General features: G+C 38.8%; 1 protein-coding gene across 1 annotated transcript in view; it reads left to right on the forward strand.

Annotated features, from left to right (window-relative positions):
* Positions 1–4279: 4279 nt before the first annotated feature.
* Positions 4280–14924, forward strand: part of LOC114666084 (interferon gamma receptor 1-like) — a 73178-nt gene continuing 62533 nt past the window's right edge. The window contains exon 1 of the mRNA XM_028820820.2: positions 4280–4608. Within this exon, the coding sequence (XP_028676653.1) occupies positions 4293–4608 (316 nt within the window). The 5' untranslated portion in view covers positions 4280–4292. The remainder of the gene's footprint in view (positions 4609–14924) is intronic.

Consider the following 14924-nt stretch of genomic DNA (forward strand, 5'->3'; position numbering starts at 1 on the left):
TGAATCCCTCTGTCAGGTGGGATGGACACAATTAGTAGTCAGCTATTTTCAGGTCTCTCCAGAGATGCTCAGTTGGGTTCAACTCCAGGCCTTGGCTGTGCCACTCAAGGACATTCACAAAGTTGACACTAAATCACTTCTGTGTTGTTGTTGCTTTGTGTTTGGGGTCATTGTCCTATTGAAACATGAACATCCGGCCCAGTCTTAGGTCCAGAGCACTCTGGAGCAGGATTTCATTAAGGATATTTCTGTATTGTTCTCTGTTCAGTTTCCCTCAACCCTACTAGTTTCCCAGTTTCTGAAGATGAAAAAAAACAACCCCACAGCATAGTGCTGCCACCACCGTGCTTCAATGTAGTTGATGAGAGGTACCTGGTTTCCGCTTGATATGATGACAATTCTTAGTTTTATCAGACCAAGGAAGCATGCTTCTCGAAGTTTGAGAATCCTTTGGGTACTTTTTTTGAAAACGTCATGTCTCATTTACTAAGAAATGCTTCTGTTTTGCCTCTCTGTCATAAAACTCAGACTGGTAGAGTATTGTAGTGATGGTTGTACTTCAGGAACTTTCTCCCATCTCCACACAAGTTATCTGGAGTTCAGCCAGAGTAATAATTAGGTTTTTGGTCACCTCTCTTGCCATAGCCCTTCTCCATTGATTGCTCAGGTTGGCCATGTGGCCACCTTGTGGAAGAATTGTTCATCTTCCATACTTCTATTTAAAATTATTAGGCCCACAGTGATATTGGGAATGTTTGATGCTGCTGGAATTTTTTGTAGCCTTCTCTAGATCTGTGCCTTGACAAAATGCTGTCTCTAAGCTCTACAGGCAATTTGTCTGACCTCATGGCTTGGTTCTTTTCATCTTGTTTTTATTGGAAGCTGAAAAAAACAACTGTAAAGGTGCATAACTGCCACCAACTACAATGGAATGTGAAGAAAAGACAAGATAGTGAACCCAATACCTGCCATGCACAACCTACATAATTAAACTACGATCCACCTGTTCTAAATGAAATTGCCTTATACAACCCAATAATCTTCAAATACTTCAGTATCCTTTTATGATTCCTTTGGAAGCCTTGACCATATACTACCAAAGTATCTAGTGTGACATGTTTATTTCCTACTGTCTGCTCTCTCTCCTTTTCATAAGCTTTACATTCCAAAAATACATGTAAAACTGTCCCTGGGAGCTGACACCATCTGTATTTCCCTGAAATATGCTTGTCCATTTTAAATAACTTTGTATACAGACCATGGGCCGTGTCCCTAATGGCTTGGTTTTTACTGAACTGTGGTACCTTCTATAGACAGGTATGTCCCTTCCCTAATTAGTCCAATTCATTGAACTGACCACAGCTGAACTCCAAATAATGTATAGAAACATCTCAGTGATGATCAAAAGAATGGGATACACCTGAGCCAAAGTTCAAGTGTTACCAAAACAAAGGATCTGGATATTTGTGTCAATGTCAAACTTCAGTTTTAATAAATTTGCAACAATATCTAAAATACTGTTCTTGACTTCTCGTTCTGGGGTATTGATTATTATTTGATGTCTCATCTTACTAGTACACAACAGTCATTTCTGCTATGCAGCTCTTCCACAAACCATTTTGCAGAGAAGCATGAAAATGTGTATACAGTATGTTGTTTTAGGGTTTCTTGTAATGATATAAAATTTTACACCTTGCATCTAGCAGGAAGGTCACTCCTAACAAGATTATAATAATACATATGATAGAATGGGTCACCCTTGTGCTAAATTTTAAGTGTCATTATAGCAAAGGCTCTGAATACTTATGTCAATATGATACTTTTTTTAAAATAAATTTGCAAACATTTCTAAAATCATGTTTATGCTTTGTCATTCTGGGATATTGAGTATTGCTTGGTGTGACAGAAATATCAATTTAAATGATTTTAGCATAAGGCTGCACTATAACAAAATGTGAAAAAGTGAAGGGGTCTCAATACTTTTGGAATCCACTGCATATTACACTCTTTGAAATAAAGTTGTGTGGTTGTCCGAGGGAATGACATGCTGATACTGCAACAAATTTTTGAGATGCCAACCCAGCTGTCCTCATTTACCTGAAGAATTTTACTAAAATAATGCACAATGGCATTTAAAAAGAAACACAAATGCTGCCATTATAACACTCTGACTAGCTTGGTCAGAATGATTAGATTGACTATAAGCTCTTATTCTTAGGTCACTTGGACAAGAAGTGACGCCTCTTTCCAGTCAGTGGGTGATCTTGCTTTTATTACCCAGGGTCTGGAAGAGGCAAAGTCAGTTGCCCTAACTGGGCAGTTTCTCTGCATTGTGGAGGAAGAACAAGACAGGGGTGACTCGGGGTGGTAGCACATACCTGAGACAAATTTGGAGGGTGACCCTCTGACACGCCTGCATGACAGGTGACAAAGTGGTTTATAGGACAGTGGTCCCCAGGCTCAATCTGGGGATTCTTTGTGGCTGCAGGTTTTTGTTCAAAACCAGACTCACAATAAGTGATGATTATTGGTAATAACTGACCTCATCTAACCTTCAATTGCTTCATCCTGGGTATGATGTTAATCGGCATTCTGCCCTGCAAAAAGGTCCTCCAACTGGCATGGAATACCTGGGGGTTGGTGGCAGGACTGGCACTCCAGCCACCGTAAAAAAACCTTACACTGTTCCAGTATGGTACTTAGGTGTCACCCGTTGCACGGCTACACGGTGGATGCAGCAACGTGCTGTAAAATCAGTGCATGATCCCAACCCCTCTCTCTCCTCTACTTACCTGGTCTTTTTTTCTTTTCTCTGATTCTGCATTCAGAAAAGCACAGCAGTATGATTTTTACATTAGAAGACATTTAGGAATACTTAATTTTTGCTATAACTTTAAATGCTTAACTCTTTTGTTCTTTTCCTACTATTTTTCTCTTATTCTGTGTAGTCTGCTCCCTTCATTGTATCCTAATAGTGACAATTAAAAACAAGTAAAGCAGACACCTGAGTGAACAACACTAAATGATGGAATGATGGACACTGCTTCAGTGTCAGACTCACTGATCAGTCAATAATGGAAAGACAGAATGGAAATCAGGATAAACATGAATAAAAAGTAAAACAAAAATACATTATTCACATAAAACTGCTTAATTTTTTTTTATTAAAATGTATTAACAGAGGTAGCACTGCTGCCTTGCAGTAAGGAGACCAGGGTTCAATTCCAGGTTCCTCCCTGTGTGGAGTTTGCACATTCTCTCCTGTATGCCTGGGTTTCTCAGGTTTCCTCCCACAGCCCTAAGACATGCTGGTCAACTGGATTGGCTACAGTAAATTGGCCCTAGTGTGTGGTTGGTGTGTGTGTGTCCACCCTGTCACCCAGTCCAGGGATTGTTCCTGCCTTGAACACTGTACAAGCCTGGATAGACTCCAGCACCTCTCAACACCCAAAACCATATTCAGGACTAAGCTGGTTAGAAATTGACATAACGCAAAGCACAAAAAAAACCCGACTTCATATGCAAATAAATCTTCCCTGAATGAAATGGTGCTTGGTTAAGCAATTGTTCAATGAGGTACCACATAACAACCCAGTAAAAAAACATATCTTGCCTTTCCTAGTGTCATACCTGGACGATCGTCAGCATAAGGTCTCCCTGGGAGATTCGACGATCGTCACGGTGCAGTTGAAGAATCGCTACCGATCCTTTGAGCAGGGGGTGGCGGCTCCCATGGAGAATAGCAGCCGATTGTCAGAGCAAGGGTATGGTGTGGATCCAGGAGGATGTGTTGAGCAATGTCAATTGCGTAATCAACCCTCGGCGACTCACTTCACAGACCATACGTGATCCATTAATATTAAATTCAACAGTGACTCGCGATCCACTAGCGGCAACCCGTGACCCATTGTTTAAGATATTTGGTATGCTGTTTTCAATAAGTTATAAACTGTTCAGTTTTATATGGTGCCTTCCACAGGTGATCACGTAACTTACTCGTGTGACACAAGTTTATGGCTGCTATTACAACTGAGCAGAGACGCTGACGTCATTAACATTTTAAGATATCGCTTTAGTATTTGTAATTGTGAAGCGCATATCTATAAGCACCTATTTATATAGGGTATCGTATTATCTCTCTCTCTCTCTCTCTAAATATATATAAATGCTGTTCTATTACGGGAAGGCCAACAGAATTAAGAAAGAATAATCCTGCTCTGAAATTTTCGCACGCTGTTTTTCCCGAAATCCCCCGTTCTGCGCGGGCGTCAGAGTCAGAGTGTAGTACGTGCATGACGCGCACTCCTGTGGCCGCGGTTCGTCTGAGCTCTGACTGGGTGGGGATTATCCTCTGCTTTGCTCTTCGCGACTGTATCGAGGAAGTACAGGAGCTCTGTTTGTTATTCAACGAAGAAGTGACCGTCTGTCTTACCGGATACCGTGAGACTCGGTTCAGATGCTGTCTTTTTTATCATCCAAACGCGTTTCACTACTGGAGTTACAATAGTCGTGAAAGGCCGAGCGAGGTGACAATGCAGACCGCGTGGGTTTCGGCGAGGACAGGACTGCTGTTCATTTTAATTGTACAACTGGTGACAACTGACCCTTGTGAGTACGACTGGTAGAGCTTCCCGTCTTTGTTTTTTTTTTTTTTTGGAGGGATAGAAGTGTTTTAGATTTGTTGGGAGGCCCATCAAACATCGCGGTTAGCATTTGGGGCTTTTGGAGCGACTCGTTTCAACGTGGTGAAAAAGGTTGTCGAAATTGGAGAAGACAACAGAAAGCGGCCTGGCTTAGGAGAGTCTCTTATAAAGTACTAAAGAGATGCTCGAACAGTCGCAATGCTGAAGAAAACATCCCCAACCGAGTTCGGTGACCCAACCTGACGGGGTGGCAGGAAACGTGACACCGTGCGGCTCAATCACAGACGTTTTTTGCTCTTCACCAAGTGTACAGTACTCGAACATTTAGTAATTTGTAACAATGTGGTGTATATGGGATTAATAAAGTATCTATCTATCTATCTATCTATCTATCTATCTATCTATCTATCTATCTATACGTTTTAAGGTCTGATTGTTAAACGTGTTAGTTCGTAATATTCCTATGCGGCAGTTAAAATACTCCGTTTTAGCCGAGTTAAACAAGCGCCCGCATCCATTTAATGGAGCGTCAGTTGAAAAATTGGTATATTGAGCCCGATCGTTTCTTTATGTACAGTGAATAGTGCAGGCAATTTGATTACAAGGTGAAATCGCTGTTTCTTCCAGTAGTGTTCACCAGTTATAAGTAGGTACTTGTATTTACATAGCGCGAGCAATCGCAGGTTATTGTTATAGATATAATTTTTCCAAGGCGACGTATAACACATTTGTGTTTACAATCGGGTTACGTTTCTTTCGTTCATCAAATTGGAGCACAGGCAGGTGAAAAACGCGATTTCAGTCCACAATCCGTAACCACTACGCCACATGTTTACAGAGTCTGTCGACTAAGACAGCGACAGAAGAATGAAGTTAGTTTCGTTGCGGTTTACAGTTCAAAACTGTAAAGTAACTCTGGTTACTTGATCACTTAACACTGTATATGACATATTTGGAATTATTTGACTTTTCTTTAAATGCACCTCGGGGTTGTCACAAAAAGTAATTTCGTTGTGTTACACAATGACAATAAAGTGCTTGAACTTGAACTTGAAAACCTTACCAACTTCAGGAAAACCCAATGGGTCACCATTTTATTGCCAATAGTGTTAATTTCTTTACACAGTACAGTGGTTACATGGATTAACATGGTGGGTAAAAGTCACCACAAAATTAATACAGCAGATTTTTTTTTTTTTTCCCGAGTTTCTTGCATATGTCAAAACTCAATATCACAGAACTTTTTTTTTGAACTCCTCAGTCTCTCAGATCACAATGCAACTCTTTCCTTACAAGATCCACAATTCATAGGTGCCTATGTAATTAGCATTATTATTGGGTAAGTGGCTGACAACTTTATTGGGATGATTTCTGAAATATGTGTAGAGTTCAGTCGTTTACATTTGAGCAAAGGTAGATTGAGATTTGTTTAGCATATCAATTAGCAAAGAGTAGGATTGCTTTAAACCCACCAACCATTTCTTGTTTAGAGAGTTTTCAAACGATTGTTCCCCCTTAAGGTATCCTCAGTTTATCTTTCTGATATTGTTTTATAAAACCTAAGAAATCTAACAAACAAGAGGAGACCACCCAGTTTATCAAGCTTATTAGCTGTAATGGCTGTCAAGGTTTCTACTTCAACTACATGTTTTGGTAGTTTGTTCTAGATTAACATAACTCTTTGCATGAAGAAGTGCTCCCTGGCTTCAATGCTAAATGCCTTTCCCCTTAATTTCCACTGGTGCCCTCGAGTATATGATTCACCTTTACATTAAATAACTCTGTTGGATGTACTTTATCAATGCCTTTGAGAATTTTGAAGTGCTAGATTAGGTCACATGCAGTCTCCTCTGCTAGAGACAAAACAGATTTAACTCTGTATCTGTCATAGTAGGACATCAGCTTAAGTTCTGGGATGCATGTGGTTGCTCTCTTTTGTACTGTTTCAGGTGCTGCTATATCTTTTTTCGTAGAGTGGTGACCAGAAGTGCACCCAGTACTCCAGTTGCGATCTTGCTAGTGCATTATATAGCCCAAGCATAACCTTCCTTGAGATTAATATTAAACAGTTTATACAATATAACCTAACATTTTATTTGCAAACAACACTCCATAAAATCAAGTCAAACTTAACAAAACTAAAATCAAATCAACCCTCACCCATGAGAAAGAGAGGAAGGCCACCAACCAGAGCAAAACTGTTAGAGTAGTAAAGAGAGGAAGGAGTCTTTTCCCCAACTGTAAATGTTTATTTTAAAATGTTATTGATTATGTCCTGCCAGGTTTTAAAAAAAAAAAAAAGTTTTGAACAGATCCTGAAAGTGAGAATTTGATGTTTTCCAATTTCAAATAGTATATAACGTCAGTTACCCCACTGACTTAAAAGAGGTGGGTTAGGCTTCTTCCAGCTGAGCAAGATAAGTCTGTGTGCTAGTAGTGAGGTAAAGGCAATTACAGTTTGTTTGTTATTCTCCACTTTAAGCCCATCTGGGAGTACGCCAAACATGGCTGTTAATGGGTTAGGAGTGATTGTGACACCAAGGCGGTCTGATAGGCATTTAAAGATTTTTGTCCAGAATGATGTTTAACTTGGTTTCACGCCCAAAACTTGTTTCTCAGTGAAGCTGGGGCTCGATTGCCTTTTTTTAAATTTAGTTGTGTAACACCTTGTGTTCTATCTTTTCTTTTTTCCTTCCCCTTAACCTGCTGGCCCATAAATATATGTCTCCGTGGGTGCAGTGCCTTAGTCACAAGCCGCAGTAAGCCGATCAAGCAATTGAGAACGATCTGATGCGACTCGCCCCAATCACCTCATCAACTCCCCGCGGTCGTGCAATTGCGCCCACGGAGACGGACACGGCAAACTGGATTTATAAACTGACTGGACCCACTATACCAAAATAGTATTATAAATGCAAGTTGCAGTTTTATTATTTATGCATATAGCTTAGCTTGAAGCAAAGTCCATATTAAAGCAATTTGCCTTAATGACGGTTTAGTTGGTAAAAATGTCATCACCAAGTTGGACTGGTTTTATTTTATTTTATTTTGGTGAATACTGTGTATTGTACCTGGGCTTGAAGTTCTGAAGTAATAGTATTATTACAGGAAGTTGCACTATTATTTATTTTATTGTTATTATTTATTAGTTTAAATATTATGCAGTTTAATGATGGCAAAGATGTTTTAAAAGTCACTTTAACGTGTCCGTGGACAGAGATTGTTAACATTAACAGAAAGTCTAGTTGATTTTCAAAAAATATTTACTATTTATTCCTTTTCTAAGACATGTTCAGTGCAAAACAACTTTTGACAAGCACCTCTGGATATTTTACTAAGTCTAAATGCCGCTTTGGATGGTTGAAAATGTTGTCAAATTTTTAGTTTAAGTTGTTTGCAAAATTTGTTCAATAAAATGGTTCTATATTTACCTGCAACTGTCATGCAATGTGATTCCTTCTCTTCTTTAGTGCCCCCCTCCTTGAAAACTATCACTTTATGGGGCCATGCAAACCTTTATTAATACCTGTGTGCACATTAAAATGTTTTTATGTACAATGTACAATTCTCATGACAGTGCAATAGGTTATTCTTAGTTATTACTTAGGAGTAATTGCAGTGGAAAATGTGGTTAACTCATGTATGGGGAAAAAATACCATCCAATACCGTGAAACCAGTACAATTTTGAAAAATACCGTGATATAGAATTTTGGTCATACCGCCCAGCACTAACCCAGTGTCTCTTACCAATTCGAACAATGGTTTACATGGCATTTTAGAAACCAGGTTTCTGTGAATAACTGGGTTATTAGGGCGCATTTAAACACAGTCATTGAGGCCTAGTTGTAGAGGTAGTCAACATGTATAACAACATTTCAGGTGTCAAGTTAACCTTGTTTGCACACTGGCTTAATATAAATGCAAGTAGTTGTGCTGTTACTTTGCATTTGTAAATCATGGTGATTTACATTGAAGGGTTCAGTGAAAATGAATGTTGTTTGTTTTGTTTGAAACCTATTTTGAGCATAATCAGATAAGAATCAAAAAAGTATTGGACATAGTGCTGGCCCATTGTTTAAATTGGGTTGAATCAAAATGGCATGTTTTTGTACCGCTGGATGAAATTTACACAAAAGGAGAAAACATCTGTAGAATTTGTAAAGGGTATATTAAGCATAGATTTGAATGGTGTGAGAGAGAAATACAACCTGATTTGTCACTCTGTCAATAATCATAAGCATTCATGCATTGTGGATGAAATTTAAAGGTGGTGTAATTGAAAAGTTCAACAATGTCATTACTAATAGATTTTTTGGGTCTTGTTCAGAAAGCGGAGACCACAATGTTTTGGTGGACATCTGTTGTTTACTTTACTTTTATTGATTAGAGACCCTGGTATACCTGGCCTTACCCCCATGAACCTTAAGTTCAGGGTTTGTAGTAGAGGTAGGCCAGTCTAAAACAACAGAAAGGAGAATTTTAAGATTAGGCGCCTTTTAAAATTTAAGGTCAGGCACCCGATTGCTTTTGGCGTCTGCTTTCTGAACAAGTGATCTATCTATATCCATCCATCCAATATCTTTCTACCTACCTACACACACAGGAAAATGTAAAGTTGAACCTGTCTTATTGGATTTGCTACAAATTGCCTTACAGAACCATCTTTCAGTTGCCTTCAGGTTACTTCATATAGGATTTAGTGGTTTTGCAAGGGGGCCTATTATTTGGTTGTTTTATACCTTCCTTTATTCTGAAATGGATAATCTGTCCGAACTGAACTGGAATTGGTTGTGTATCAAATGGTTGAGGTCCATTTTTGTATGATTAAACCATCCATGAATTTGCTGCGTAAGCATAACAACAACAACATTTATTTATATAGCACATTTTCATACAAAAAAGTAGCTTAAAGTGCTTTACATAATGAAGAAAACAAAAATAAAAGACAAAGTAAGAAATTAAAATAAGACAACATTAGTTAACACAGAATAAGAGTAAGGTCCGATGGCCAGGGAGGACAGAAAAAACAAAAAAAAAAAACTCCAGATGGCTGGAGAAGAAAATAAAATCTGCAGGGGTTCCAGGCCACGAGACCGCCCAGTCCCCTCTGGGCATTCTACCTAACATAAATGAAATAGTCCTCTTTGTATTTAAGGTTCTCACGGAAGGACTTGATGATGATGGTCATGCAGACTTCTGGCTTTTAATCCATCAATGTTGGAACATCCCAGTGCTTTGAGTATGCGCCACCACCACAAAGAAACCGGAAACAGAAGAGAGAGCAGGGGTTAGTACGGATTTTAGAGCCACCATGAATAGTTATTATAATGAATTGGATATACAGAGTATCAGGATTAAAGTGAAGTTTTGAGAAAGCCATGTTAAAATGTGTTTTTAGCAGTTTTTTTAAAATGCTCCACTGTATTAGCCTGGCGAATTCCTACTGGCAGGCTATTCCAGATTTTAGGTGCAAAACAGCAGAAGGCCGCCTCACCACTTCTTTTAAGTTTTGCTCTTGGAATTCTAAGGAGACACTCATTTGAGGATCTAAGGTTATGATTTGGAATATAAAATGTCAGACATTCCGATATATAAGATAGGGCAAGATTATTTAAGGCATTATAAACCATAAGCAGAATTTTAAAGTCAATCCTGAATGACACAGGTAACCAGTGTAGTGACATCAAAACTGGAGAGACATGCTAGGATTTTCTTTTCCTAGTTAGGATTCTAGCAGCTGCATTCTGCACTACTTGCAAACGATTTACCGTTAACCCGTCGCTATATCGCGCTTCGTCTTTCGCGGCTTCACTCTATCGCGGACTTTATATGTAAGTATATCTAAATATATAACGCAGATTTTTCGCTGCTTCGCGGGTTTCTGCGGACAATGGGTCTTTTTACTTCTGGTACCTGCTTCCTCAGTTGGTTTGCCCTGTTGATTTCATACAAGAGATGCTATTGGCGGATGGCTGAGAAGCTACCCAATCAGAGCATGCAGTTAAGTTCCTGTGTGCTGCTGATTGGCTTAGCGACGGAGTGCTGCATTAACCAGGAAGTCTAATCTCACTCATTCAGCATTAACGTGCCCCTGCTACTGCTTCAGGAGCCGTGTCCAAGCACCAACAGAAGATGCAAATGATTGCAGAAAAGGTAAAAGTTTTGGATATTTTGAAGGAAGGAAACAGCTACACCGCTGCAGGACACCATTACAGCATCAATGAGTCCATGATTCTTTTTATTTAAAAAGGAGGAAAAGCATATAAGATCTACGGTCCGCAGTGTCCTTTAACCAGGGCGCAAAACGAGTTGCAAGTGGACGTGATAAGGCAGTAGTCTGGATGGAATCTGCTTTAGGGATTTGGATTGAAGAGTGCTGGAAGAAGAACAACGGCGGTGCTAAACAGTCGCCTGAAGAGGCTCCTTTAGAAGAGCTGTAACGCTATCCTTTGTTGTGCAGTAAAATTAAACTCATCGTTATCGAACAAGTCGTTGTGTCATTGTTGGTGAGTAACCATAATTAATTATTTACGTACAGTACTTATTACATGTACATAGTTTAGTGTCACTGTACACACATTTTACTGTATACAATTTTTCTTGCATTGTACGTATTTATTGCTGGTGGCCTGTCTATGGTAATGGCTGTAACATATGTGATATCGGAGACGCTCGATATCTTTAAAATAATATTTAGGTTTTACTGTATGTAAACTGTGTTTACATACATAATTTCAATGAATCTTATCTAATATCTAAGAGAATACAAAAGGTTTATGCTGTATAATTATGAGTGAAATGTTTATAATAGTGTGGGAGAGTTTATAATGGCTTAAAATATATAAAAATAACCATATAAACATATGGTTTCTACTTCGCGGATTTTCTTATTTCACGGGTGGCTCTGGAACGCAACCCCCGCGATGGAGGAGGGATTACTGTATGTCTTTTTTTGGGTAGTCCTGAGAGGAGTGCGTTACAGTAATCTAGTCGACTGAAAACAAATGCGTGAACTCATTTCTCAGCATATTTCAATGATGTAAGAGATCTAACTTTTGCTATGTTAAGTGAAAAAATGCTGTCCTAGTGGTCTGATGAATACGCAAGTTAAAATTCAGATTACAGTCAACAGTTACCCCTAAGTTTTTTGCCTCCGTCTTGACTTTTAATCCTAATGCATCCAGTTTGTTTCTAATAGCCTCATTGTATCCATTATTGCCAATCACTAAGATTTCAGTTTTCTCTTTATTTAGCTTTAGAAAATTACTATTCATCCATTCAGAAATACAAGTAAGACATTGTGTTAGTGAATCAAGAGAATCTGGGACATCAGGTGCTATTGATAAATACAGCTGTGTGTCATCAGCATAGCTGTGGTAGCTCACATTGTGTCCTGAGATAATCTGACCTAATGGAAGCATGTAGATTGAGAAAAGCAGCGGACCCAGAAGAGAGCCTTGTGGAACACCATATAGAATATCATGTGTCTTTGAGTTGTAATTACCACAACTAACAAAGAATTTTCTCCCTACCAGGTAGGATTCAAACCAATTTAAGACACTGCCAGAGAGGCCCACCCATTGACTAAGGCGATTTCTAAGAATATTGTGATCAGTGGTGTCAAATGCGACACTCAGATCTAGGAGGATAACAGATAAATGGCCTCTGTCTGCATTTACCCGCAAGTCATTTACTACTTTAATGAGTGCAGTTTCTGTACTGTGATTTGTTCTAAAACCTGACTGAAATTTATCAAGAATAGCATGTTTATTGAGGTGGTCATTTAACTGCATAATGACTGCCTTCTCTAGAATTTTACTTAAGAAAAGCATAGACCAGTTTGAGGATCACATAGTCCTGTCTTCGCAGAACTGGGCATAAGGAAGCAACCAACTCACGAAAGAGTGAACCTGCCCATTGCAGAGTATAATTGCTGGCATTCCAATACCATGACAAGTCAGCATTGCCATTTATACTGGCACACACCGGTCTTTTACATGAATGGGTTGCTACAGGAAAAATATGTACACTCCACACAGATGCTGATTTAGTTGTCAATCAGAAGGCTATTATTAGAGCTGTATTGTCTTGTACAGAGTCTTCCTTATTGAACCAATTTTATAAATTACTTTATCTTCAGAAGGTGCCAAAAGATGTACTGATGTTTTGATATAGGACTCTAAAGTACGCAGAAAAATCCTACAGTGGTGAAGAGGAAGCACATAGAATATTTAAAGGCATTAATAAATCAATTGTCCCAAGATTTTTGCTTGAGCAATTTAATAGTTAGGTGTAGGAGTCTTGCAATTCGATTCAATTCGATTTTGATTCTTGGGTTCATGATTCAATTCAAAATCGTTTCTTAGTTCAATATACAGGGGATCCTCGTACAGTAGTAACAGAAAAAACGAGTGTAAAAAAATCCTTACCTTTATTCCTTCTCACGTCTCAATTATTTTTAAGTATTTATGGGAGTGAGCGTTATAAACTCGAAACATCGTATGTCGAGACGTTGTAACCCGAGGAACCCCTGTATATGTATTTTAAAATCTTTAGGTATCGTTTGAGCAATCTGACATTTTCACTCAAAACACCTACACACATAGGATAAAGTTATAAACATCTGTGTGTTTTAGGTTTATTAAAAAAGGCTATTCAGACACACAAGACATGCAGTGTTCATGTGAAAGAGGTGACACAAAGAGATGACTTGTTTGTGAATAACCTGTGTCTAGATCAGAGTATTAGCAGTGCATAGGAAAAAGAGAGCAAAAGAGATGGACATATTGATAAGAGATGGAGAGTGTTGGCTACCAGTTTTTATAAGATGCAGGTCCTTAAATAGAAATATACTTAAGGTAGCCTCATATTATTCCTGGCTGTATTTGCTGTTTTGTAGGCAATTCCTGTGGCACTAACAAATACAAGAAATTGAGAAGTGGGCTAAAATCAAGGGTGTTATACTCCCCACTTTATGATTGTTAAAATAAGTATGCTTGATCTTGCAGCTTAATTTCACTTGCTGAATGTACAAAATCCATTTCCAGAAAGGTTGGAATATTTTCCAAAATGCAATAAAAACAAAAATCTGTGATATATTAATTCACATGAACCTTTATTTAATTGACAAAAGTACAAATAAAAGATTTTCAATACTTTTACAGACCAATTTAATTGTATTTTATAAATATACACAAATTTAGAATTTGATGGCTGCAAAACACTCAACAAAAGTTGGGACAGAGGCATGTTTACCATTTTGGTGCATCAACTTTCCTTTTAATAACACTTTTTAATTATTTTGGAATTGAGGATGCTAATTGTAGCAGTTTTGCAATCGGAAATTTTGTCCATTCTTGCTTGATATTAGACTTCAGTTGCTCAGCAGTCCGTGGTCACCATTGTCTGAGTCTCCTCATCATGGTGCACCATACATTTACAATAGAAGATCTGGATTGGCAGCAGGCCAGTCATGCACACACACTCTGTGTCTATGACGCCATGCTGTTGGAGCCCTTGCATAATGTGGTCTGTCATTGCCCTGCTAAAATAAGCATTGACTTCCCAGCAAGAGGTGTCTCCTTGATGGCAACATATGTCTGTCTAAATTCCTAATATATGCCTCAGAGTCAATGGTACTTTCACATACATGCAGCGGGTACTGATACACTCCCATACCATCACAGATGCTGGCTTTTGCTGATAACAGTCTGGTTGGTTATTTTCATCTTTGGCATGGGGAACTTGATGTCCATTTTTTCTGAAAACAAGCTGAAATGTGGACTCATCTGACCACATCACATGGTTCCACAGTCTATTGGTCCTTGTGAAATGAGCTTGGGCCTAGAGAACTTGCCGGCGCTTTTACATAGAGTTGCTTACTCTTGGCTTACTCTTGCATAATACAGCTTCAAGTTGCATTTCTGGTTCCAGCGATGGAATGCGTTAAGTGACAATGGTTTTCCAAAGTACTCCCAAGCCCAAGTTACTATATTTGTCACAGCAGCATAACGGTTTCTTAGGCAGTGTCTCCTCAGGGCTCAAAGATCGCACACATTCAACAGTGGTTTCCAACCTTGCCTTTTGCATGCTGAGATGTCTCTGAAATCTATAAATCTTTTAACAATGTTACGTACTGTAGATGTTGAATGGACTACATTCTCTGCAATCTTGTGTTGAGAAATGTTTTTTTTTTCCAACTAACTAACAATTCTGTCACAAATTTTGGTACAAAGGGGTGAGCCACAACCCATTCTTGCTTGCACTGAGCCTTTACTGGA

This window comes from Erpetoichthys calabaricus, chromosome 15 (assembly GCF_900747795.2).
Source record: "Erpetoichthys calabaricus chromosome 15, fErpCal1.3, whole genome shotgun sequence".
Classification (NCBI taxonomy): Eukaryota; Metazoa; Chordata; class Cladistia; order Polypteriformes; family Polypteridae; genus Erpetoichthys; species Erpetoichthys calabaricus.